This window comes from Bicyclus anynana, chromosome 16 (assembly GCF_947172395.1).
Source record: "Bicyclus anynana chromosome 16, ilBicAnyn1.1, whole genome shotgun sequence".
NCBI lineage: Eukaryota > Metazoa > Arthropoda > Insecta > Lepidoptera > Nymphalidae > Bicyclus > Bicyclus anynana.
Genome location: NC_069098.1, coordinates 3,494,062 through 3,521,908, shown reverse-complemented (window position 1 = coordinate 3,521,908; position 27,847 = coordinate 3,494,062). Strand labels below are relative to the sequence as shown.

The 27,847-nt window shown below is 34.6% G+C and overlaps 2 protein-coding genes across 2 annotated transcripts in view; one reads left to right on the top strand and one right to left on the bottom strand.

Annotated features, from left to right (window-relative positions):
- The window catches only part of LOC112048461 (connectin-like), a 92,942-nt gene extending 75,330 nt beyond the window's left edge, over nt 1-17,612 (bottom strand). Inside the window, exon 1 of the mRNA XM_024085988.2 lies at nt 17,313-17,612. The gene's annotated coding sequence lies outside the window, so the exon portion shown is untranslated. The remainder of the gene's footprint in view (nt 1-17,312) is intronic.
- A 666-nt stretch (nt 17,613-18,278) lies between these two features.
- On the top strand, nt 18,279-27,316 carry LOC112048457 (mitochondrial genome maintenance exonuclease 1). The gene is made up of 5 exons (XM_024085984.2): nt 18,279-18,664; nt 18,999-19,445; nt 22,546-22,759; nt 23,478-23,823; nt 24,447-27,316. The coding sequence occupies exons 1-4, from the start codon at nt 18,454-18,456 to the stop codon at nt 23,812-23,814; spliced, it is 1,209 nt and encodes a 402-aa protein (XP_023941752.2). The 5' UTR covers nt 18,279-18,453; the 3' UTR covers nt 23,815-23,823; nt 24,447-27,316.
- The last annotated feature ends 531 nt before the right edge of the window (nt 27,317-27,847 follow it).

Below are 27,847 nucleotides of genomic sequence, written 5' to 3'. Positions count from 1 at the left end.
AACTGAACACACTGATTACAATTGAACGTGCTATTTTTCGGCATATTAAAATCTATCTGTCTAATGATAATATCGCGAGTGAGATTATAAACTAACGTATTTTACAATTTAACGGTAATATATACAAGACCTCAAGATTTTCAAATGTAGCCAAATTAAAACGCGCTTGCCTAAAATATGACTATAATGTTTTAGTCTGAAAATAAAAGGTAGTCGAATCATATTAAGCAAAACGAAAGGTTTTTTTTTCATGCCCGATTTAAAAGTTAAACCTTCAAAAACAAAAATCGAAACCCGCCAAAAACTGCTGCGTTCAAGAATTCTATAAAAATATTATCCGAGATTTACAATCCGAAAGGAACAGCTTGGAGAAATATAAATATCATCATCATCATCATCATCATCATCATCATCATCATCATCATCAATCAAATGGTCACGTAACATTATGCTGAGTTGGGGCCATTTTCTGGGTTATGCCAAACATCGCAGGGTATTTTCCTGAATGTCCTGCTGTACTGGAGATATTGTGATGTGATGTGTGGCATAATTTCGAAATAAACGCTTTTTTCTTTCCTTCTTTCTTTTTCATCATATTAACCGCCGATGGGCATCGGCTGTAAGACAAAAGCGTTTTGTAGGGACTTCCAAATATCACGATACTGAGCCGCTTGCATCCAGCGACATAAATGTAAACGAACAGAATTCCAGTACACATACCAATAAAGCTTTTAAGAACTACCGTAATAAATATGAAAATAGTTAGTAGTTACATCAGAATTGGAGCATACACCTGCGTTATAGCAACGCGTAAACTAAACAGTAAACACGAATAAAACCGAGCATACGGAAGATATTGGGCCGGACGGTTTCCTCCATTGAAAATTCTCGCTTACCACAATTTTACGTAATGATTGTAAAAATATAACTAACGGAAGGGTTCACGAACTGGGGCATATATCTAGGTCAGTTAAGCAAATGCAGTATAATGTATGCGCTTGCAATGTGTTGCAGCCGATAAGTTATGTGGGGTGGCTTGAGTAACAGATTATGTTTATTAATAGGTAGAACGTGCTTTTAGGGGTAGGTCTAAGCTTAATGCCTTTATCTCATACTAGCCATACCGCGGCTTCAACCACGTTGTTCCATTTTCGATGAGAACACGGGGATAAAATATTATAAACATCATCATTATCAATCCATATTCGGCTCACTGCTGAGCTCGAGTTTCTTCTCAGAATGAAAGGGGTTAGTCCAATAGTCCACCACGCTGGCCCAATTCGGATTGGCAGACATCACACACGCAGAGAATTAAGAAAATTGTCTGTTATGCAGGTTTCCTCAGGATGTTTTTCCTTCACCGTTTGAGACATGTTAGATAATTTCTTAGAATGCACATAACTGAAAAGTTGGGATTGCATGCCCTGGACCGGATTCAAAACTACGCTTTTCGAATCAAAGCAAAGAGGTATACTGGGCTATCATGGGTCTCTATTAATGATTGCTATGTCCAAAAATCAAGTTGCCACAATAATCGCCGACCTTCGCTAGAAATGACACTTCAGGATCGCGATAATAAGTTGCAAAAAAATATTCAACCTCTAGACACAAACAATGACTTTTTAACAAGAGATGTAGCTGAAAGTAAAATTTAAATTGTAAATGAAGCGTCGCCCAACAACGCTTATATGCAGTTGTATAAATAAAACAACATTCGTTCATTAAAACAGCGGAAGCGAGTTAGTTGTTTGCATTGGTGTAAAACGGTATATAAATCACGAATTTAAATTCACGGCTGATTATCTCGTGTTCACATTACAGTGATTATTTCATTGTCTAATTTAATGTTTTTCAATAAACTATCAGGGAATCTCTTTATCTAAATATTAGAACTTTCACTTTGAATTATAAAATAATCCAAGAACCAGCAATACAAACCTCTCTCATCTGTTATTTATTAGTGATCCTAATAATATTATAAACGTGATAGTTTGTATGGATGTTTGTTACTCTTTAACGCCGAACCGTTTTGGCTGAAATTTGCAATGGAAGATTTTACTCCCACCAGTCAGATTAGGGCGAATTAAGAAAACCTTAATCGGCCCAGCGTATCGAACCCAGGACCTCCGTCTTAAAAATCCACCGCGCATACTGCCCCATGGAGGCCGTCAAACACAAGAATTGCGTGAAGTCTGCCAATACGCATTGGTCCAGCTTGGTGGACTTATCCTAACCCCTCTCATTATGAGAGGGTATAATAATAGGGATGATGACAATTTTTTAAATTGTATATAAATTAAGAGTTTGCTAATAGTAAAGGAATTTTGCAAAAGTAACAGGGTATCTGCGATCATTACTTTCGGAGCTACAGGGATTTAAAGGGTCAGATTTGCGGCGATGTCTCGGATCCCTGAAAAACGCCCCATACAAAATTATACGAATTAATGACGTACATAATGATCGTAAGATTTGTATTGGCGTTCAAACAAAATTACTAATATCTTTGTTATTTGTGCGTTTATGTTTATAGTTAATTTTTAACTGACATCATTTTTTAAATGTCACATTTAATGTAAGGAAGCTATAACTGTAAACTTTCAACTAATTACGATAAAAGATTTTTAATAGATTTTTTAATTTTTATATACCCGAATGTATCGTAAAAATCAATATATTTAAACCTATTAGTCATCATCCCCATTAACAGTGTCGATCGTTAGTGATGATGATGATGATGTTCACGTATATTCGTAAACTCTTGAGCTAAATTCATTTCGTTTGTGCCTCTATCCATGATAGAAACTCCACATCTCTGTTTCTATTGAACGCAATTAGTCGATACGTGCCTTGAGTGCTAAGTTAAATAAAATACAATTTCTTAAATTAAAAAGATACTCGTATCTAATAATATTTATTTAAACTTCACTTTGATTTGAACTCTACTTTGAGGTATCTATACTAATATTATAAAGCTGAAGAGTTTGTTTGTTTTATTGAACGCGCAAATCTCAGGAATTAGTCGTCAGCTAGTCGTTAATATAAATATACCTTACTAGCTGACACCGCGCGGTTTCACTCGCGTGGTTCCCGTTACCGCAGGAGTACGGGGATAATATATAGCCTATAGCCTTCCTCGATAAATGGGCTATCTAACACTGAAAGAATTTTTCAAATCGGATCAGTAGTTCCTAAGATTAGCGCGTTCAATCAAACAAACAAACAAACTCTTCAGCTTTATACACATATTAGTATAGAAATAGATTTCCATAGACATTATTTATTACTAGCGGACGTCCTTCAGACGCGTGTAATTCAGTTTTCCACAAACCCTGCGGGAGCCATGGATTTTTCACAGATAAAAAAGCCTGTATGCTGCTGAATGACCTTCTTTATCTTCCTGTGAAACTCCCATTAAAATCCGTTCAGCCATTCCAAAGATTAGACCGGACAAACACACAGACATACGAACATTTTATCAAAAAGTTTAAGTACGTGTTTTGGTATCGCGTTAATAAGCTTGATATAACACAGACATTCACTTTTATTTTATTTATATTATTGATAAATGTTACTCAATCCGAAAATATGGGACAGATTTTGATGAAATTTGGCAAAGAGATACAGAACAACAAAAGAGTCCTCCATATTAACGCGGATGATATTAGCTAATAAGTATTGTATGTAATAGTATTTTATTAAATCATATTCTCGAAGCCAAACCTGAAACAAAACACAGAAAACTAAAATCGAATCAGACATTTCGAAACATGTTGAAAGAACAACCAAAATACAGGCTCGTTGGAATTTTACACATGCATAACAAAAAAAAATTAAAAAAACACAACAAATGTTCAATCTAACATTAAAAATAGCGGGATAGAGTCACAACAAATAGAACGAGCTTGCTAGAGCCAGATATACTCTTACCACATTTTAAGAACGCTCAAAAAGGGAATGCCCATCCCCGGCCCAGGCCTATCCTATTCACCCTTCAATTGACTTATATCTAAATAAATCTTGATAATTCTACTTTCTATCTCATTTATTTTGCAAATATCCAGACAATCTTTGCTTTTTATGTATGAAATTACTTAACATTGACCCTATTTACCCGAATGTGTCATAAAAATCAATATATTCAAACCTAGTCATCATCCCCATTGGCTACCGTTGTATTAGGATTGGACTGACAAACTTTCACCCATTGAAAAATGAGGCATATCTGGCTTTCGCAGGCCAAACGGTGAACGCTACTAAATAATTTCTACGGCATTCGGGCACAGAGACAATCGGCCGTTTATTTACCATCGGACGCGCTTTGTGGATCGTTTTACCCGAACACAAACTGCAAACTACTAGTAGTTACGTTACCAGTCCGGTTACGTTGCTTTGTCACGTTTTAATGGAAACGGACGTTTGTTTTATTTGTACTAACTGCTAACTCCGTACTAACTTCGTGTTAGCATTGTTGTGAAGCTTCATCTGAAATTTAAATTTGACTTTCCGTAACGGCTCTAGTGGGACCTGAACTCGGTGAGCCTTGATAGACGTCCAGTCAAGGTACTAGTGAATAATACTTTATTCAAGACTTAACACTCGTACTTAAATGTTATCGAAGCCTCAATATTTTTAACAAAACATAAAAATAAAATTGAAGTGTCTGTCTGTTATTTTAATTTTAAATAGCTATGTTTTTTCAAGTGCTTAAAACTAAAACTTAATCATTCGTTTTTAAAATTTTTGTCTATCTGTCTTTATGTTTGTCCGGGCTGACTTCTGGAATGGCTGAACCGCCCGGCTGACTTTAATGGGACTTTCACGGGAAAATAGTGGAAGTTATGGAGCAACATGGCTACTTTTTATCTAGAAAAAATAAACGACCTGCTGAAAAGAATAAATAGTTAGAAGAGAAAGAAAGAGAGCTGTGATAGCCCAGTGGATATGACCTCTGCCTCCGATTCCGGAGGGTGTGGATTCGAATCCGGTCGGGGGCATGCACCTCCAACTTTTTCAGTTGTGTGCATGTGTATGATATTTAATTTCTTAAAAGAAATTAAATATCATACACATAAAAAAAAAATCTTAAAGGAAATTAAATATCACGTGTCTCAAAACAGTGAAGGAATAACATCGTGAGGAAACCTGCATACCAGAGAATTTTCATAATTTTCTGCGCGTTTGAAGTCTGAAAATCCGCATTGAGCCAGCGTGGTAGACTACTATTGGCCTAACCCCTCTCATTCTGAGAGGAGACTCGAGCTCAACCGTAAGCAATATGGGTTGATAATGTAAGTGTGAATATCAAAGAATAACAATATACAGACAACATTGTTATTCTGCGCCTTTGAATATAAGCTTATCTAAGTTTAATTCTACAATTTCAGCTTTACCACAACGTTCAACATTCATTGTTTGTAGTACTTACTCGAATAGTACACAAAAAAGGCGAGAACTAATATCTACACATACTATATTAGTTTACTAGCGGACGCCTGCGACTTCGTCCGCGTGGAATTTAGTATTTCACAAATCCCTTGGATTTTTCCGGTATAAAAGTAGCCTATGTGTTAATCCATGCTATAACATATCTCAATACCAAATTTCAGCTAATTCGGTTAAGTAGTCGAGGCGTGAAAGAGGATCAAACATTCATATCATTAAAATCATCAGTTTTCGCAAATCTCGGGAAACCATGGATTTTTTCGGGATAAAAAGTAGCCTATGTGTTAATCCAGAGTAATATTCATTTCCATTACAAATTTTAGCCAAATCGCTTCAGTAGTAGCGGCGTCAAAGAGTAACAAACATCCAAACATACATCCAAACATCCATACAAACTTTCGCGTTTATAATATTAGTAGGATATCAAAGTTAACCTAAAGGCTTAGAAAAAATTCGTAAAGAGGAAAGAAGAAAACACAATATAAGGCAAATCGATAATAAATTAACAACACATCCGGACCGACAAGTTCGAAAGCGTTGGCAAGCTTTCTGAAGAGCCGATTGGCGTGAAGTGGTATAAGAGGGTTCTGTAGAGTAGCAGCTTTGTGGGAGGGCAAGATCCTCTTTAAACCAGCCAAGTAAGTACTTTGTATTTTAAAGAACTCATTATTGAAGGTTAATATCACTCGTCGATCTTTTTTGCTCAGAATACTTACTACCTACTACGTGTTTTGTACATAATGCATAAAGCTACGTAATAGGAGTAAGCTATAAGACATTGAGATGAAAAATAAAAATAAGTTACCTTTTTTAGTCCCTCCGACTATTAATGAAATTTTTAGTCATAATGCCTCGTTATGTACTTATACCTTGTTATTAATTAAAATAAAATATTAATACCTTGATATAATTCGTACAAAATTGCAGTTTTAACAGTTGGACTGTGCTGTTAAATCGTCCGTGTGCAGTATCCGGTTTTTACTGTACAGTTTTTCTCATGATTTTAATTGAAATTTCGATTTACAGTTTAATCTGTAGTTCTGTAGAGTCTCTTATTAGCTATCTCGCTCCTTTGATTGTGATTACAAAATTTCAATTCTCCTTTATTGTATTAGACCAGTGCACATACTCGTAGCTTTACTACGTGGGGACGTGACTTGAACAAACGCGATCTCCAATATTAGGCCACTTGAAGTCTCAAGCACTCCCACCGTATAGGATGCGAACAAGTGTTCTATAAAACCCATAAATTTCACCCTCGAGTCCTGAGAGGATAATATAATGTAAATTCTGATATCCGTTTAGAACGGGAGTCGATTTCCAGTGCACCCAAAATTCACCTTTAATTACTGGATATCCTTTATAGAATCTTACTAAAATCGCATGAATATTCTTGGCTGTACTAGAATCTGTCACCTAAAACCTAAATCCCTTTAGATGGCTCGTATAATGAAGTAGAGCTTAGAACGTCTTACTAAAGGGATTTTCAGTATATCTAAATTACTTATTAAGTATGTCTTCACAGAAACTTGAGACCACTGTTTGCTAACGAAGATGTTGGGTAGTCTAGCTCGAGACTAGTTTTATTATATTTTCTTAAGAACTAAGAAGCACGGGGAATTTCCATCTATTGTTTGGACGGACAAAAGATTAATGATCTCTGCCTCTAGTGAGTTTCCTCAGATATTCTCAGGAAATAAAATTAAAGACCTGTACTAGATGATAAATTTTGTAAAAACAGGGCTAAAATTGCCTAACTTTTTTACGGTTTTGTATGTAATCTGTAAATGTATCTGTTGAAAATTCTGTCCCACATTCGTTTTATAGCTCCCTCCTAGCAACTTATTGAATTGTCATCAAGTTTTTATATTCATCAAACTAACCCGTGTTACAGACCTACAGTTTTAACTGAACAGTCGAACTGTTAAGGTAAATCGTCAGTCACAGTTTTCACTGTACAGTTTTCCTAATGATGTTGGTTGGAATGGCAAGTAGATAAAACTGTACCGATAAAACTGAATATCTGTAGCGCCTAACCCGCGCTACATACGTTCAGTTTTAACTGTATTACTCTGATTTATTTAATTGTACCTTTTTAAAAATGTTAACAATGCTATTCATACAAAGTATATTACAAAACACTACTGAAAAATTAAAAATAATATATATTTAACCCTCCCGCTGCTGGACATTTGAATGCCCAAGTAGCCGGCGGTCAGAGCTCCAGAGTGAGGAACCTCTGCACAACAATACGCGCCGTCTCAAGAATCACTGCCTTCTGTATCCGGCTCTTGGTCCAGTTTAACTATTTAGTATTTAACAGTTAAGCGAAAGCTTTATAAGGTATTGGTCGAAGCTTTTCGCTATAAGACCATTGACTGAAACAACTATCGGAACAATAATCTCGTGAGCAAGGTCCTTATCAGCTTTAACCAGATTATCGTCATGTGGAACTTACTGTGTTTTATTATTGTTGTTAGATTATCTAGTCTCAGGTGACAATGGTGAGATCGTTTTTGGACGATACATTATAAAATTAATTAGGTAAATGGACGTGTGTGTAAAATTTCGGACGTGTTTTAACTGTTCTAATTCAACTGCACTATGAAAACCCGTTTCCTTTGTTCAGTTCTGTTCTAATGAAATAAACGTTGTTTTATTTGCGCAAAGTTTAAGCGGGCTTTGTTTACTAGCGCCGCATCAAAAACCTGGCATACATAAGTTGGCTAAGGTTTCTGTAATGCTCCTGTATTTAAACAGTATTACAAGGTAATAATTAAAAAAATAAAATTACTCGACTGCCTTACCTGCTCGCACCCAGTCAACCGCTTCGCGTAGATATTTTATAAAGCGATTAATAAATAACGTTTTTCTAATTATAGGTTTTTTAATATGACCATGATATCAAAAGGATTTCAAAATGGTAATTTCTATTTATGAACACTTAAGTTATTAAGACGAATCTAACGATATCCTTATTACCTTTCAGCATACACACTTACATACAAACATACATAGATGCATACAAACATACAAACATACATATATGTATGTATGTATGTATGTATGCCATTTTTTAATTAAACTATTAATGCTATAATGCTTTTTAACTAAAAAACATTTGAACTTTACCTGCTCTTAGTATTTACACGTAAATTCATTTGTAACGATTTTGCTGTTGTTAGTATTGTTTTATAAAGAATGAATACCTTAAGGAACTTTTAATGTTAGGACATTAGGAATATTATTATCGTTTGTATCTTTACAACTTCGTTTTAACACTATAGACAGCGTGAAAAGGAAACTACGCATTTAATTTTTTTCTTCGACTGTTTTCAGAAAATTCTTTTCTTTTTGCCGTCGCACAATAGAGGAAAAGTCCTTGTCTTGGAGAAAACTATTCAAGAACTTCCAAGTTAGTGACAGCTGGTAATTACTTTGCGTTCAAGTTACAGCGGCGTTCCTGATAATTACTGTAGACTTAATATTATTATCGTTTCCTGTTAACTTAAGCTACGTACTAGCCGACGCATCGCGATTTCACTCGCGTAGTTCCCGTTCCCGTGAGAATGCGGGGATAAAATATAGTATAGCCTATGACGCTCACAAATAACGTGGATTTCTATTCGTAAAATAATTTACTTAACCTAAAAATATTACCATCAGCCTATTTTGACAATCCACTACAGGGCTATGCCTCTTTAAAACAGAGGAAACATGGACTTTGGAGCCACCACGCTACTCAAATGCGGATTAGCGAGCTTATGATGGTGATGCTTGTAAAGATCACAGTCGGGTGTTAATGCTAATATTCAGAATTGACGTCATAAAGGACCATAAATGTTCTCCAAGGCACGGGAAAATAACAACACCAACTTTCCAACTCTGAAAATTTACTTATAATTTCTTGGATGAAAGAAAAGCTTTATCTATATGTATTTCATAACCCAGGACCTCGTGAATCAACGACTGGAAGTTATCCATCTTATCTTTTCTCATCTGAGCCTAATATACATGTACTGAATTATCTACTGAACAGATTATGTTAAAATGTAAAACTTTTCAGTACCTTAGTTTAACCTTACAAGTAAGTTCCTATGTGCATAAATGAAAAACAACCTTCGCTAGTAAACCACATAGCCAATGTAAAAAATCTGGGTCAGAATAAGTACATACCGGGAAATGTTAAATGGAAAAAGTCCGTAAGCGGTGAGTGCGACACTGATTTGTTTTAGAGAACACTTCTCAAAGGTTCTCGCTCAAAGGTCATATCCTATGCTATTGTTAAAGACTGCTTGGGACTTCAAGTGGGCCGATTTTTGGGATCTAATTTGTTCAAGTCACGTACATCACGTACTGGAGCGATGTGAAGACTGGTTACGTACAATAAAAGGAAATTGAAATTTTGGGAATCGACAATATGATGCATGATCACCGCGCACGGAAATGGGTTGAAAATACGCTCAGGAGACATAGAGAAAAAATATACGAAGTCTTATAAAAACATTGTTATTAAATGGGAACTTTACAAGTTAACGTTCCGAAATATTGAATAAATACGTATGTTTGCAACTTTAAATTGAAAATTTCAATATGTATTTCGTGGAAGTTCACGACAACTTAAATGAATGGTGAAGAAATTTTTCTACTTTCCGTGAAAAGCTTGAAAAGTAGACATCAAAAGATGTTACACTGTCTATTTGATTTTATTGAAGGCACCACATTTCTCACTTTAGTGACAAACGAATAGACCTGACATTTTAAAAATGGTCGTGAACTACTTGAAATAAATGAATTTTAAATTATGTAGGGATAAAAGTACACATTTCGATTGATCTGGGTGGCATTCTCACAGTATACACCTAAAACTACAAAATTTGTTGTTAATTTAATTTGTCTATACCAGAATTCGTCGACTTATCTGTTATAGGCGATAATTTTGATTTTAAGGTCAGTAATTTCATTATTCCAAATTAGAAAAACAATGTAGTGAGAGTACAACTACTAGGTAGTACTAGCTACAGCCCTTCAGTTTTTACTACGCAGTTTTAACTGTACAGGTAAACCTTTCATGTGTAGGCAAATCTGTACAATTAAATTGACAGTAGGTAAAATCTAATCAATCAGTCGAAACATCATTAAATGAAACTGTACACTAAAAACTGTGCAGTTAAAACTGAATGTCAGTAACCCGCGGCCGTATAAAGGAACTTCATTCCAAAAATACATCTTATCACTAAACCAGTAAAACAGTTGGTATAAACCGTAACACTGTTTTCTTACACTTCGGACAGTTCTTACTGAATAGTCTGTTAATTTCTGCGTGAAAAACTCCAGTTTGTTCCGGACAATTTTAATTAAAATCCTCGCTGCGGTGCAATGAATGGGTGCACTTTAATTGCATAACACTTTTTAATTCTTATCGTGGTGGCACACTCTTCGTTTGCAGTTAGCGGGTGTAGTGTTATGCCGTAATATTATTATAATTAAGGAGATTAATTCCGTAATTAATTTCGAGTAACACTAGAGAATAATGAACGATCGCTCTATTTCATTAACGTAGCTTAATTAAATAGGATATAAAGCCTATTATTGTTTATCAGATTATGAAAATATGTTGTAGGTACTGATGGATCGCTAATTTTATCTTACAGCCAATTAACTTGTATTTAATTTGTTCTATTAGACTGTAACTTTGGATCTAATCTTGGTAACTACATTAAACTGGGTAGTTCCTCAATTTACTGGTAATTAGGTTAAAAGTAAAACCCTGTTTCAAGAATAAATAAAACCCTTTTAGGTATATTCTATACAGGGTGCTCGGGAGTATTTCCCATAAATCTAGGGTTATATTCTTCAAGGAAAATTAGTTAAATATGTCCAAGAAACATGTGTTCTAAAATGACTATTTTCGGAGTAAATAACATATCTTTTGTAAAAAGATCTTAAATTGTGTCCCTTATACGCATCCTTATAATAATGGCATAGCCAAATTTAAAATGCAAGGAAATATAAAGGCGTGTGTTACATGGATAGTCGGAATTATTTGAATTACTTTGTAGGAAAACATAAAAAGATTTTATTTATTCGCTATCAACCCATATTCGGCTCAATGCTGAGCTTGAGTTTCTTCTCAGAATGAGAGGGGTTAGGCCAATAGTCCACGTTGGCCCAATGCGGATTGGCAGACTTCACACACGCAGAGAACTAAGAAAATTCTTTGCTATGCAGGTTCCCTCACGATGTTTACCTTCACCGTTTTATGTTATAGTTAAGCAAATATTATAACCGGCTCCTATAAGTGAACTCGTCAACACCTTAAAGTTATGGAAAATACTCCCGAGCACCCTGTATATCAATGTTGATGTCTACTCAAGTCTGACCTAGACAATAACTATGACGCAAAATATCCTTCACCGTTCATTCAACCTCACCAACCTACAACTTGCCATAGGATATTTGCAAATGCCGTAATCTCCTTCATATTCGAGGCCAACACGTGGGAACGGTAACCAACAGTATTACGTCATTTACTTGAGCTTTTAAGCCTTTTTGTTTAACAGGTTCATTGCTTGTTTATTATTTATTAAATCGTATAAGATTTTTAAATAATTACATGACTCGAGATTTTTTAACCATCAGTAGGGAGCAACCCAACAAACTTCACTTGAGTACATCGACCGCCCCCCCCCCCTCAAAAGTGGCTCAGAAACTCAAAAAGTTTTTCATAGTACCTCAATTACATTTGTACCTACACACATACATGAGAATGTCCTCTACATCTTTTGTCAATTTAATGTAAAAGTCATACTTTAGGAGAAAAACGCAATCCAACCTTTTGAGTTTCTAAGCCACTCCAGGGGGGGGGGGGGTCGATGTACTCATCATCATCATTTCAGCTAATTTCGGTTCAGTAGTTGCGGTGTGACAGAGTAACAAACATCCATCAATAGAAACTTTCGCGTTTGTAATATTAGTGGGATTATTAGGATCAATGATCATAGTATTAGTAGGATCAAAGTCAAAGTTTAAATTCATCTATTTCAATTGCTTAGTTAACCAAAACTATCGAAACGTCATGTCAATTTATATTGTTAGATAATGGTGATAATTAATAATTAGTGGAAAACTTTAAATAAAAGCTACGAGGGTTCCAAACACGCCTTTACTGACCACCATTTAAATCTTGACGTTTCAAAACTGCTTGTAAAATAAGCCTAATTGAAATAAATGAATTTTGCATTTGAATTGTATTTGAATATTTACCTTACCAGTAGGTAGTATTAAGTAGTAGGGATTATACGAAAAATTAAGCTCACCACTAATTACTGAAAACTTAATAACAAACACGCTGTATAAACAAGTTTTTAATCAGGTTAAGCACACAACGATATTATGTTTGTATGCAAACCTTTTCCAACTTGATGGTTAGTTGCTAATTATATCGTGTTGGAGCTTTCACGCCTACTAGCTTGGATGTGATGACGTCAGCATTTGAGAGTTAACCTAATGATGTGTGCCTTCGCCGAAGCGTGAACCCCGGCCTTCAATTAAGTGTGAATTCACAATTTCTAACCGAGCATCGAGAATGTTTTTCTGATGACTCTGAATGGGTTCTTAATTTTGCAGTAAAAACGTTTTAAGGGGTTGATTATGTCTTATTATATATGGTATTTTTGACGGCCTCCGTGGCGCAGCGGTATGCGCGGTGGATTTACAAAACGGAGGCCCTGGGTTCGAACCCCGGCTGAGCAGATTAAGATTTTCTTAATTTGTCCAGGTCTGGCTGGTGGGAGGCTTCGGCCGTGGCTAGTTACCACCCTACCGGCAAAGACGTACCGCCAAGCGATTTACCGTTCCGGTACGATGCCGTGTAGAAACCGAATGGGGTGTGGATTTTCATCCTCCTCCTAACAAGTTAGCCCGCTTCCATCTTAGACTCCATCATCACTTACCATCAGATGAGATTGTAGTCAAGGGCTAACTTGTAAAGAATAAAAAAAAATGTACACATCCGACCATATTCCGTATAATCAGTAGCCTACATTTCTACTATAGCTTGGCAAGTTCGTTCGTAACACTCCTGATAGTCCGCGCGGGTCGGGGGGCCTGTAGCGATGAATGAAAAACCCACGACTGATGCACCTCACTTCGTGACTCTAGCTCATCAGTGAGCCTACGAACTTTCATGAAAATAGTTGAATTCCTTCCAAAATATTCAGGTGTTACTTTCAATTTGTCATCTATCTAGTTCAGAGGGCCTAGTGGAAGTTTGATACTGTTACTAACGCGTTAACGTAAACACGAATTTCCAAAGAATTGAAACAGCGCCATCTCAACGCGATAGTAGCAGTATGAAAATATTGAAAACTCCCACTAGGCACACAGATAGAATTATAACATACGAGTACAGAATACCTCTACAAAAAACTTACGAGTAAGTAGAACTATTATCTAATGTAGTAGGAACCGCAAGGCAAAAGGAATTGTGCTTAAAACGTCCCCAGACATTAAGGCAGAGAGCTACAAGATAGCAAAGGATAAAAGCAAATTAATGACCCGAGCGTAAGAACTGGCATTTGAACCTTGCACTACGCCGAGAGAATATGGGAAGAACGAAATGGTTACATAAATACATATTGTGGCCTATTAAGTAATTCAAATATGGCCTCGTTAAAATTAAAATCGGTTGTCTGTAAAGTCGGTTTACTGACGAAAGTTGAAAGTAACAACGTGATAGTCTATGTGTTAATCTATGCTATCGTCGTCATCAACCCATATTCGGCTCACTGCTGAGCTCGAGTCTCCTCTCAGAATGAGAGGGGTTAGGCCAATAGTCCACCACCTGGCCCAATGCGGATTGGCAGACTTCACACACGCAGAAAATTAAAATAATTCTCTGGTATGCAGGTTTCCTCACGATGTTTTCCTTTACCGATTGAGACACGTGATATTTAATTTCTTAAATATTTAATTTTTTTTGTCTATGCTATAATATATCTCAATATCATATTTCATCATTGGTTAGCGCTGGTAAGTTCAAATACTTTACCTAATAACTAAGTATTAGTAGTATAACTAAAACCACACTAAAACTTTCAAACTATAATAAATTATGCAAATACATTGCCAAAATATTTAAATAATTGCGTGTTGATATTCAAACATAACTTTGCGATCCCTGCTACTTTATTGGTAACCGCTGGTGAATTCAAACATAGTAACATTTCTAATTTAGAGTAGGTACTAAAACCCATACGGTTCCAAACCATAATATGTTGCCATAATATTTAAATTATTGCACGTTGATATTCAAACACAACTTTGCGACCCCTGCCTCTATGATATCCGTTGCTAACTTCAAATACCTAATAAGTTAACATATGTGTTTTACTTCAAGGAATGGAGGAAAACACATATGCTTGAAAAACATTAAGTACATTGCCTTAGATCGCGCGTTGATCATACATTTAAGCTTTGCGACCCCTGCTTGGTTGGTATCCGTTGGTAACTTCAAATACTGTGGTAACTTCTCGGTAAGTTTGGATTACTGAAATACACTCGCGAGTAGGGTTGCCAGGTCGCCGGGATTAAAAACCGGACAGTCCAGTCACTTTGGCCTGATATTTGGGTAAAAAGACCAGACAGTCAACATTATTAAAGATATTGTGTATATCAGTATTAAGAGGAACAATTTTCTTTTTATGTAAAATCAAGCATTCATGATTATTATAGTAAAATTTGTTCACAAATACACTCGTCGTTCGCTCGCTTGCTAAATGTAAAGTCTGACAAAGCCGGACCAGACGGACACCGTTTATATAGGCCGAACACGGAATCATCATCATCATTATCAACCCATATTCGGCTCATTGCTGAGCTCGAGTCTCCTCTCAGAATGAGAGGGGTTAGGCCAATAGTTCACCACGCTGGCCCAATGCGGATTAGCAGACTTCACACACGCAGAGAATTAAGAAAATTCTCTGTTATGCAGGTTTCCTCATGATATTTTCCTTCACCGTTTGAGACACGTGATATTTAATTTCTTTAAATGCACACAACTGAAAAGTTGAGGTGCATGCCCCGACCGGATTCGAACGAACACCCTCCGGAATCTGAGGCAGGGGTCATGTCCACTGGGCTATCACGGCATTGGACACGGAAAAGAAAACCTAATTATGTCCGTCTTTATCCGGTCACCTGGCAACACTACTCGCGAGACCGTATATAAGTTAAAGCTAATACCGAATACCGCTTTTAGGAGATTGACTCTCATGTTACTATACTTTGAATCCAACTTACACTGCCGTATATGCAGATACTAGCGCACGCCCGCGACTTCGTCCGCCTGGAATTCAGATTTTCACAAATCCCGCGGGAATCATGCATTTTTCCGGAATGAAAAGTAGCCTATGTGTTAATCCAGAGTAAAATCTATTTCCATTCCAAATTTCAGCCAAATCGCTTCAATAACCGCAGCGTAAAAGAGGAACAAACATACTTACACACTTTCAAATCAAAAGCAAATCACACTAATTCGCGAAAGTGTGTAAACACTTACCTACACACAAACTATCGCCTTTATAATATTAGTGTGATTTGCTTTGGATGATTTGGAATACATTACGGATACCAGGGTAACAAGTTAAATAGATCGAGTGACGATATAGTCAGGGTTGCAGGTAAAACATGGCAACGAACAGCCAGAGACAGAATACAATGGCTACAATTGGAGGAGGCTTTCACTGCTTTATGCAGTCCTTACAAACAAGAATAATGAAATGAAAAATTAACATTACTAACATAATATATAAAAATTAGATAATATCAACTAACCTACTAACAATCTATAAAACTTGTAAACCTTAATAATAATTTTCAAAAAAAATGTCTGTAATTGTAAGGAAATAAAGCTATTTTTATTTTTTTATTTATTTTTATTACCTACAGTTACTGCCGTGTCTTGACAAAACACTGTATCTAAATAAAAACCGACTAAGTGCGTGTCGGGCCACGCGCACTGTTGGGTTCCGTAGATTAAATTAGCACTTTAAGCACTTTCTATATTAATTAATGCACCAAAATACCGATGACTATACCCCACACGATACGACGATAAAAGAATCATCCTCACATTGCACCCAGGGAAAAAGAAACCCCAAACAAAATTGTTTTTTTCAATTTTTCTTTTTACCACTATATAGACGTAATCAATATTTCCTTTGCATTCTAACCAGTACCAACTGTGTTAACGATTGACTAAAAAAAATAATTATGGTCCTGTACTTAAAAAATTTAAGTTATCTCCACAGAATAAAGAACATACATAATGAGTATTTACAAGCATCGTGGTGAAGCCGGTGAAACCCATACAAAACAAACGTCACACTTCTCCTTGACATCCGCATAAAGGTACAAACTTTTTTTTATAATTTGTATTACACAATTTAATATTAACAACAATTACGTAAATTCATATAATAATCAAAAAAAATACTTAATGCTTTAGTTTTTGTGGACAGTTTTAAAATATTTAAAAACATACAACACCAGTTTTCTTGAAATATATTGAAAGTTACTGACGCGACATCGTCGGTCCTGGTGCTTTTGAATAATCGGGGGGAAATTAAAGATTCTAACGAATTAAAACCTCCGCTCTTTTTGAACTCGGTTAAACAATTCTAGCACTTATTATAAGCTTGAAAATATTAATAATTATTAAAATATAAATATTTTTGATAATTTAGTGTCTTTTATTTTGAGGGTACCTAATATTACAACAAGAAAACGTTCTCATGTTTTTATTAGTTACCTACACAAATAAAAAGAATTATTTAAATGGCTAATAAACATTTAAAAATAATTCTTACCTGTAAAAATCGTACAGAAACTCGATTCGGACTTCAATACAGTTTTTCTCACTTCACATTACAGTGTTTAATACATTTTTTCAACATTATTAAGTTTCTGAATCAGTTCATTCAATTTTTTAATAAATCAAAACACGATAACGTTACGCGATTTATAAGCACTTCTTCAGTAAAACTTTATCACGTCGAGACAACCGCGCAGTTGACAGCCGGCTTTTTCAAATGTCCGACTCTCGAATTTCTTTGCCGGCAACGCGCCTGCGTCTTTACTGTGGCTCTATTCTATCTAAATTTCCCGCCGCCGTAGAGTCTGGTGACGACGTTTCCCGCCAATGTGAATCATAACCCAAAAAAAAAATATAAACTATAAAATATTTAATTTCTGTCCTCGAATTGGTACTATTTAATTTAGCAGGATTATAAGTATTCTATTGTCATGTTAGTATTATGCCAGCAACACGGGAATATTAATTTAAATTAGAATTATCTAATCTTGGAGGACTATTTAATTTTGTATCATTAAATTATTGTAGCGCCATCTATCGTTAGATGACTTCAATAAGTGCTAAAGTCATAGACTAAATAACATGTAGGCAGAGAATACAGATTATAAAGTCACTAAAAGCAAGTACTTTTTATTTAAAAGGTTTATTAGTAAAGTTCAATTATTTATATTCGCACATTTTTCCAGTGCGCTATCCAGTTCGTTTATTAAATCCTTGGGTTTTCATGATCCTATTCGTGTACATATTGCTCAATGAGAAATTCGCAGATTTATTTGGCCAGTATTTATTTATGGTAAATACTTAATGTAGGTCTTAAATAATGATACTCTCAAAAAATCTGAATCCAGAATCCTGTAAATAAATATAAAAAAAACTGCTGGTTGTCCTTGTCCTTACCAGTTTATCCAGAGATATCACAGAGTATTATTAAATGATTTTTATTTTATATGTCTATTAAATTATTAATAATCTGTGATCATTTGCCTTTGCCGAGTTTTAACTTTTATTTTTTGAGGAATCCCGTAAATTAATTATTATTCCTTTTACAAAGACATTGCATCTCTGTTGTATTTAGCAGGTTACACTTTTCAGGAAAGTTTGATAAAAAGGATTATAGTAACTTAGAGAACTTGTAGATGAATTTGATCGCAATGTTGCGACCACCGAGTTTATATTTTGGCCAAAGAATTTTCGTACAAAAACAAACTGTCAGAAACAAAGTGGTTCGACCTGCATCGTTCCTGAAACCACCGGAAAAAATTAAACTTTACAATAGAGAGAACAAGGAACTGTTCGGAGCTCTGCTAGAGACCAATAAGCAAAGAAAAAGTCGATTGCGAAAGGAAGGTTAGTCCATTGCAAACACATTATAACTTGTTATTGTAAATAGCCTTGTAGTCATTTCCACTTTCATTTAATTCATTCATATACCGCGTATCAGTAGTGATATTTGCACCCATATTGTCAATATCATCTCATATTTAAACTATCCTTGAGTCGTAAATACTCGTTACATTTGAAACATTGTATTGCGCGGTTGTTACAAAGTAAATAACGATAATATTACGTCTCCAAAGTACGTCGTATTTAAATCAAAACAAATCTCTCAATCATATGACACTAGGCGCCTTGTGATACGCTACGCGTACGTTTTTGTAGTTATAAAATTATCTGTCCCCAGCTAAAAATAGACCGCATCAAAACAACGCAGCCAGCACCAAGGAAAGTACGCAAAAGTTCGACATTCCGTGCGAAAATGTTTTGAAGAATCTCATTCAAATACAGAACAGTGCTATCAGAAGATTAGAGGCAGTGAAAGGTAAAATGTGGCTAAAAACAAGGACTTGTTCTAACTTGGCCAGTGTTCTCTTCAATGGCACACCAGTAAGAGGCATGAAGACACAAGCAGCTTATTTTGCACAAAGTTCCCCAGCACAGCCTGGTTATGCGAGCGAAGACAAGATTCTCCAAATAAAACAGTATCAAAATGACTTTACTCAACAGTTCCCATCAGTCACTTTGATACTAAATAAAACAATGACTGAGGATACTAGAAAAGCCTTAGATAAGTGGAAACAGGATAGAATAGCTGAGCTGGGCGAAGAAGAATTCAATAGGGCTTATCAAGGTAATTTATATAACATTTTCCTTAAATAAATGTCAAATTTGCCTGTGATTCTATCATTAAAGAAATGATATAAAATATAAATGCTATTCATAACTTATACCTGTAAGTCAAATTTCATCTAGATTCAATCCTTGAATGACATAACAAATTTTTACTTTGTACCATCTTTCATAAAGGTTAATAAATAAGCTGCATGAATGTAAATAAACCTATTACACCAATGATAATAGGGTCATTCCACGTCAAATCGACCAATAGTTGGACTCGACCCCTTTCGATTTGGATAAATTTTGGTCAGAAGTTTTCTTTTATCCTATAACGAAGTTCTGCCGAAGAAAAAAAATTAAAAAATTTTTTTCAAAAGTTATGCAAAATCCAAAATTTCACTATTTTCCATATTTTTTAAATTTATGTTTTAAAAATCTCGAAAACTATTGCAATTAAAAAAATCGCTTATGGTAAACTTGAAAGGGGATACTTGGGGCTATTAAAAAAAAAAATTCCAAAAAAAAATTTTGAAAAATCTCCAATTTGTGAAATTTTGAATTTTTGAAAATTGTCAAAATTGACCGTCGACAATAAATTTTTGGCTCAAATTTTTTTGTGTACTACCTTGTACCAATCTTAAAAGATCCTGAAATTTTTGGAACTGTGTTTTTTTGTTTTTTCAAAAATATGAATTTTTGAAATTTGTTAAAAAAAATTTTTTTCTTAATTTTTATTTTTTTTAATCAGTTTGGCGAATCGCGTAATTTTGATATTTTGAACAAACTGATTAAAAAAAAATTTTAAGAAAAAATTTTTTTTTAACAAATTTCAAAAATTCATATTTTTGAAAAAACAAAAAACACAGTTCCAAAAATTTCAGGATCTTTTAAGATTGGTACAAGGTCGCACACAAAAAAATTTGAGCCAAAAATTTATTGTCGACGGTCAATTTTGACAATTTTCAAAAATTCAAAATTTTACAAATTGGAGATTTTTCTGAATTTTTTTTTGGAATTTTTTTTTTTAATAGCCCCAAGTATCCCCTTTGAAGTTTACCATAAGCGATTTTTTTAATTGCAATAATTTTCGAGATTTTTAAAACATAAATTTAAAAAATATGGAAAATAGTGAAATTTTGGATTTTGCATAACTTTTGAAAAAAAAAATTTTAATTTTTTTTCTTCAGCAGAACTTCGTTATAGGATAAAAGAAAACTTCTGACCAAAATTTATCCAAATCGAAAGGGGTCGAGTCCAACTATTGGTCGATTTGATGTGGAATGACCCAATATGAATAGGATTTTATGTGATATCATAATAAAGAGACCAACATTTTAGAGACCATAAAAAAGTCTATAACCAGCAAACAACCTGTGGTTTTACCCACATTGTTCCAGTTCCCGTGAGGATAATATGGAGATAATATTTTATAGCCTATATTGCTCCCAAATAAATTGACTTTCTAGTGATAAAAGAATTTTCAAAATCAGTTCAGTTCAGAGATTACCTCCTACAACACCACAAACTTTATGTCTATAATTTTAGTATAGATATACAGGAAGAAAATTTTTTTAGTGCGGATATTTTTATATTTTGTACATAAACAAAATTTAATGATCACGTATTTTTTCTTTTTTTTTTTAACTCAAAAATAACAAAATTATCGTTAGCTAAAGTTATTTACTTTTGAACAGAATTTTAGGGTCACCCTATTGTGCGTTTATTTTATTTTCGTTTGATACCTAAAGAACGTCACCAGATCACTTTTAAGCTGAATATATCTTGTTTAGTAATAATATGTACATTATTTTGTTATTTTAGAGACATAAATTAAAAAAAAAATTACATAAAATGTATCGAACTGTTTGTAGATTTATATTCTATTAATGATACAGAACCACGAAAAAAAATATCCGCACTAAAGACCGAATCACCCTGTAGATAACAGAAACTAATTACACTCTATAAATTACATGATTAATTAATGTGTTTAAGAAATATTTACTTAAATAATTCTAATTATAGATTCCAGGTTATTAGGCCAGGTATTTTGAGCTTTGTAATGAGTTTCCACAAAGGGCATTGCCCTGTGAGTTACTTGGCAATGTGACTGTGACTGGCTGATGCCTGTGTCTTTGCCCTATTATGTGAATAATATAAATCATGATAATTTCTAGTTTTGAGATTATTTTTTTTACTTATTTGGCATATATTTTTAAATATGACCAACATCCCAGTCCCTTGCAACTTGTCCGAAAATACTGTATTAGGAATAGGTACAACAATAGTCCAACGGGGAGGTATCGAACCATCACCTGTTGGTGAACCATCACCCGTTAGTGATGAGTCTGACTATTTTATCATTATTAAGGCTCATTACCTGTAGCATGATTTAAGAGGTTCCTCAGGGGTCATAATCTGTATTTTATGGAATAAAATAAAGAATCAATGTGGGTTTTATGTGATACTAGCTGACGCAGCGCGGTTACACTCGCGTGGTTCCCGTTCCACTAAGAGAACGGGGATAATATATAGCCTTCCTCGATAAATGGGCTATCTAACACTGAAAGAATTTTTCAAAACTCTTCAGCTTTATAATATAAGTTAGATAGATATGGACAAATCATTATAATATGTGGCCTGCATATTTTAACCATTTCTCTGGTAGAACAGAGATGAAACTCAATGTTCAAACCCAAATGTTAATCTATTTCTTTGCCAAATTTCATTTTAATCCTTTCAATTATTGGTCTGGTGTGATAGAAAAACAAACATCCATTTGCTTATCCATCAATACAACCACAATAATAATATTCTATTGAAATAAGGAAAACAAGGTCAAATTTTCATACCAAAATAACATATGTTATGAACACAATAAGTAGTATTTACAGATTAATTAAGACTTATTGACTTATCATTAAAGTTACTTTTAAGAGAATTATTCTAAAGTTTCTAGTTGTTGGCCATGAAAGTATAATTTGTAATTTCAATGGGATTTTACAAAACATTTCTTAACTCTGTGGTTCTTGACCTTGGAGAAACAATTCATTTAAGCCTATTACTGGGTGGGATCCGAGTATTTACAACTTAAAAGGATGTTCTTTCTTCAGCTCAATTAGCCGTGGGCACAAAATTCCACAATACCCTCAAGAATTACTTCACACAACCTCAAACACAACTGCGCATTGAGAAGGATGTAGAAGGAGTTTGGGTGTCTGTCGCAGAAGTATTGAAGAGCATATCCTCACCAAAGGCCATAGAATCCAATGTAGTGCATCCTGTATTAAAGTATAGAGGAATATTTGATGCTATTGCAGATTATGAGTAAGTTTTATTTATTTGATCCTGTACACATTCATGTAATAATAATAATTGCCTTTATTTACATACTCATGTGTTAAGGTCGTAACTCATTAGAGCCACCCGGGACCTAACCCGCCTCGTCGTTAGGCTTCCACTTGCAGTCGACAGGTGGGCCACGGGTGGACACTGCGTTGTCACCAGTGAATCTAGCGTGATCAATGAATTTCGGAGTAGTATTTCACATGAAGCAAACATGCCAACAGCGAGCTATCATTGAGTGGTCCACTCGCAGTCCGCGCATGGACACCTCGCAAGCGAGGCGATCCGATGAGGGTATGGAGTTGATGTAGTGAGCCCATACAAATCCATACGAAGAATACTAACCACACGAGGCGAAGCGCTACGGGTCGGGTCCAGGGTGGATCTAATGAGCTACGACCTTAAATCCTTAATTAATATTTTATCCTTAATATTTTTATTATATAAAATAATCCATATTATAGAACACTCTTGTACTCCGAGCATGTGTCAAACACATCTCATCAAGTTGAAAAAACATATTGTCTACCAATTATGACAATCACACTTTTGCCTCATCTCAATGAAAGAGAGATTTTTTTCTAATTCACTGTTATTAGTTGACACTATGTCTTTTTCTCTTCATAAAATAAGTCAATAAGACGCATCGAAGGTGTATTGTTAAGGTTTGATAATATCACCATTTTTTGTTACTTTCCAGAGACAAGCCAACACTTATTGAATGGAAGAAGTCTGACAAAGCACGCAAGGCTATATCAGCCACATACGATAACCCTGTCCAACTAGCGGCATACTTCGGTGCAGTATGCAATGACCTGAACTACAAACATTTGAATGTTCGAGATGCTTTACTCGTTATAGCGTATACGGACGGGTCGAAGGCAGATGTATTCCATCTGTCAACGGACAAGTTGAGGGAACACTGGGCTCAATGGTTGATACGATTGGAAGAGTATACAAAGAAGTATGGCAACGATGATGAGAAGATTCTCAAGGGCGGCAAGAGGACGTTTGAAGAGAATCTCGGGAATATCTAAATAATTCAGGTAACAATCTATTATTGTAATTACTGAAGATCTCGTTGATTCAGTGATTGGCCTATATGATTTCGCGTGTCGAGGTCCTGGGTTTGAATCCTGCATTGGGCTATTTGAGATACTGACTTACTTGACAAGGCCTGGCCTTGTGGGCCGTTAAAAAGGGGGGGGGGCAACATCGTCGCGTGGTAGGGTAGAGATAGGCTGGGGTAGGGTATGGTAGGGTAGGAGAGGTTAGGGGTAGGGTTGAGTCCCTACTCATCCCCTGTATGGTAGGGTAGCTGTAGAGTTGGAGTAGGTTAGGGTTTCATAAAGAATGGATCCCTATCCCTCTGAATGGATTTTCTTCTGCATGGAAAGTGAATCCTTATAATCTTTTCTGGGTATCTATTAACATTGTATCCAAAATTTTGTTATAGTTCATTAGCAGCATATTATAACAGCCCACCAACCGCCAACATCTAAGGAGATATGGAACTCTAGCTTATAAGTTCTTTATGGTAAATAAAGGAATCATTTGATGCTAAGAAATGCTCAATATTTCATACCCAAACAGGGACACGAACCTAGGACCTCATGATCAGAAATCAATTTGGTTTTACTTTTTAAATAAACTAAATGCATTATTTCAGATACGATCAATCATCTATTGAAGCTATCTCGAGAAATACATCAAGATACCTCACTGGAGTCTCATCAGATTAAGATAACTGATGTATGGTGTGACGTCAGCTACCATACAATCAATCATACAAACCAAACGAAGAAAATGCATTTTTCTATGCTGAGAATTATAATGCATTGTTTATTTTCGTTATTTAAAATACTGTTTTTCCAACAAAATTATTCAATTTTTTAACTTATTTGGTATAGTCATTAATTGAATTAGAATTTAGTTTTTTATTACATAGTAAAATATTTACTTTTCACAAAGCGATACAAAGGAGTTCAAATTTTTTTTGTATGGAGGCTGGCATAATCGACCTGTCTCCATTTTTTTTTGTAAATTGTAGTGCATGTATGGATACATAAATGAACAAAATAAGTCAAGTAACATGGTATCCTAAATTGTCAAGTTATCCAGATATTTGGAGTTTAATTCAATTAAATTCTTCTTCATGGCCATATTTGTGCCAAATGAGGACAGTTTATCTCACCAACCAACCTCACGAAGGAGGTTTATTGGTGAAAGCTGACAAGTTCAATTTTGAGGATCTAGTAAATAGTTAATATTTTGTTAGTTCTTAACCTTTAAACAGCACAAATAACATAGATTAATAAAATATACAAATAATTTACTTACTATAAACAAATGATATCTGGAATTAAAGTTTGACATAGTATAACTTGCGGACTCAATCAAACTTCGCTTTGTCAGTTACGCAACCAACCAAGAAAGCTATCAGCGACAAACTGAGTTTTTACTCGCATAAATATAAGAGATTAATAAAAATAAACTTTAAATACTCTGAAACTAGACACCATGTTACTTGACATATCAAAAAAAAAACAAAATGGCGTTAAGTCAATTGCTATATCAGTGTGATGTTTTTTAAATACGTTCATTGTTATACCACGCGACGTCGCGTGATGCGGTTTTTTACGCTGTGGCCGGTAACGCGACGTCGCGCTGTGGTCCATGACAATCTTGTACGAGCTATAGGACATCGGCCATTTACTTAATTCTAAGAATTTGGCTGGGCAATGAACGTGTTAAGGATTGCAATCGAAAAATTAAATACTAGTAGTACTGAATTAAAAAATTGTATTTTTTAATTCAGTACTACAAAGTAAAAAAATTTTTTTTTTTTGTATATTCTTGTGGTGAATTGATACTTTACTTGTAACTTATGTTGTGTGTATGCATTTATCGATTTACATTATCTGTATATTGAATGGTTTATAATTTTATAGTCATTAGTGATTTGTTGTCAATACAGTTAGGAACCATAACACCTAGAAATAGTTTTTTTCAATATGCATTACTTGATTTTTGAATTATTTTGCAGTTGGCATTATAACAAATCCAAATTAGCCCAAGCTTGGACTTGGACTTGAAAAAAACTAGACAAATATCAACCAATAGCGGCGCAACCAGATTTGTGTACTTGTTTTTGCGATCTGTTATTCAAACAGTCAGCGAATAGTTAGAAGGTATTAAACCAGAAATATCGTTTTCTTTCATTATGATAGAACTGTGACATTGCCCTGTTGGTTGCCTTTGTTCGAAATTTGTCTATTTCTCTTCACGATATAGTTGGTCGCATGCTAGGCCTACTGCTTGGGTAAATTTGGATTGAGTACAGTAATAGGATAAGGCACGAGAGTCATTGTATGTATACCAAAAATTTAAAGAAGATAAAGCCCGAGTAATTGTCTAAATTATTTTTATCTAGCATCTCGACAAACTTACACATTATGCGTGTGTATTGTCTGTGAAAATGAATGAAGAAAAAAAATATTCATGTGATTTTTTAGTGCATAATAAGTGTATTTTATTTCATAGGTATAATACTTGTACAATTAATGAGTTGAGGTGCCAGGAAGAAATAATTTACATAATATAAGTCAGCATAGTAACAGTCCCTCTCATTCTGAGTGGAGACTCGTGCTCAACTCGTGCTCGTGCAAATGAATGATGTCATGAGCACTTTTTAATGTCCCATCAAATTGTCATTTTTATTTATTTCTCATCTCTAAAATAAATATTATTTTTAAACTAATTTAAAATGGGTTATTTTTATATATGGCAACATTATAACTATAACAGCATCATGCGTAACGTTAATTTATATTGAAAGTTATTGTGGTTATTTCTTGTTCCTAATTATCTAAATTCTTAGTCTGTAGGTAGTTATGTATTATATTTATTTACTAATTGCTACGACTAAAAGATATCCTTGTGTACTCACATTTAGTGGAGAGAGAGTTGCTCTTGACAGATCTTAGTGAAAATGACAGTAAATGTGGCGTTGCCACATGGCGAGTTAATTAGTTCCATTTTAATTAACTTCTACTCTTTTATGTTGCACTATAAATAAACTTATTACGTTGGTCCAACCAACTTTAAAATTTTGAGTTCAGACTCCACATTACTAGAAAATTTGGAACAAAATTTTTGATTGTTAATTGTTGTTTGTGTGCCAAAAATAAATAAATTACTAGTCACTTAGTGTTTATTAATTAGTACAAAATAATAATCTGCTTAAACAAAATCTCTACATACCTACTACGTAATATAGAAGAAGTGTTTTTCATTTAAAATGACTATGAGAAGATTGTAAGAATCTAGTTAAGATTTTCGGAAAATGGCTAAACAAAATCGACTGATCTTAAAAGACAGTACTGAAATTACGATTAGTTTTGTATAACATGTTGATTTATTTTATTTATAACCGAATCTTTCGCTGCCTTTTAATTTATGGTCTGATTTGGTAATATTATGGTCTGATTTAAGTTTGTATCACAACAGATGACTTTATTAAAGTACCAATTTTTACAACCTGTTTTATTTATTACAATTTTTAGTTATAATATCATAACCCATTAGTATAGGCAATGAGTTGAAAATGAAAAGGTGACTACTAAAGTTAAACTCAATGTGAAATGTTTATCAGCAAAGAAATAAAAAACAAACAGACAATGAGTCCGACTACCCCACCGAAAGTTACGTACGTAGAATCATTATGAGTAAATGGTCAAGGAATCGAATTGCGCTTGTTTGCCGAGCTTTTCAATTTGTAGGAATATAGGAGGAGGAGTAGGTTAGAACTAGAAAGCTGAAATAAGCATGAATAGGTGTGTTAAATTAGCTCTTTAGAGTTGTACCTAAGTAAAAAGAAAATTTCAAATAGATTGTTTTTAGTCTATCCCATATCGTATCGTATCGGGTATCGTTATCGGTATTTTTATGCATTACCTAAGGGATTAAATTAAAGTGCTAACTTAATCTACCGCACCCTACACTGCGCGTGGCCCGACACGCACTTGGCCTGTTTATTGAGTTATAATGGACTATTTTTACTTAGGTATC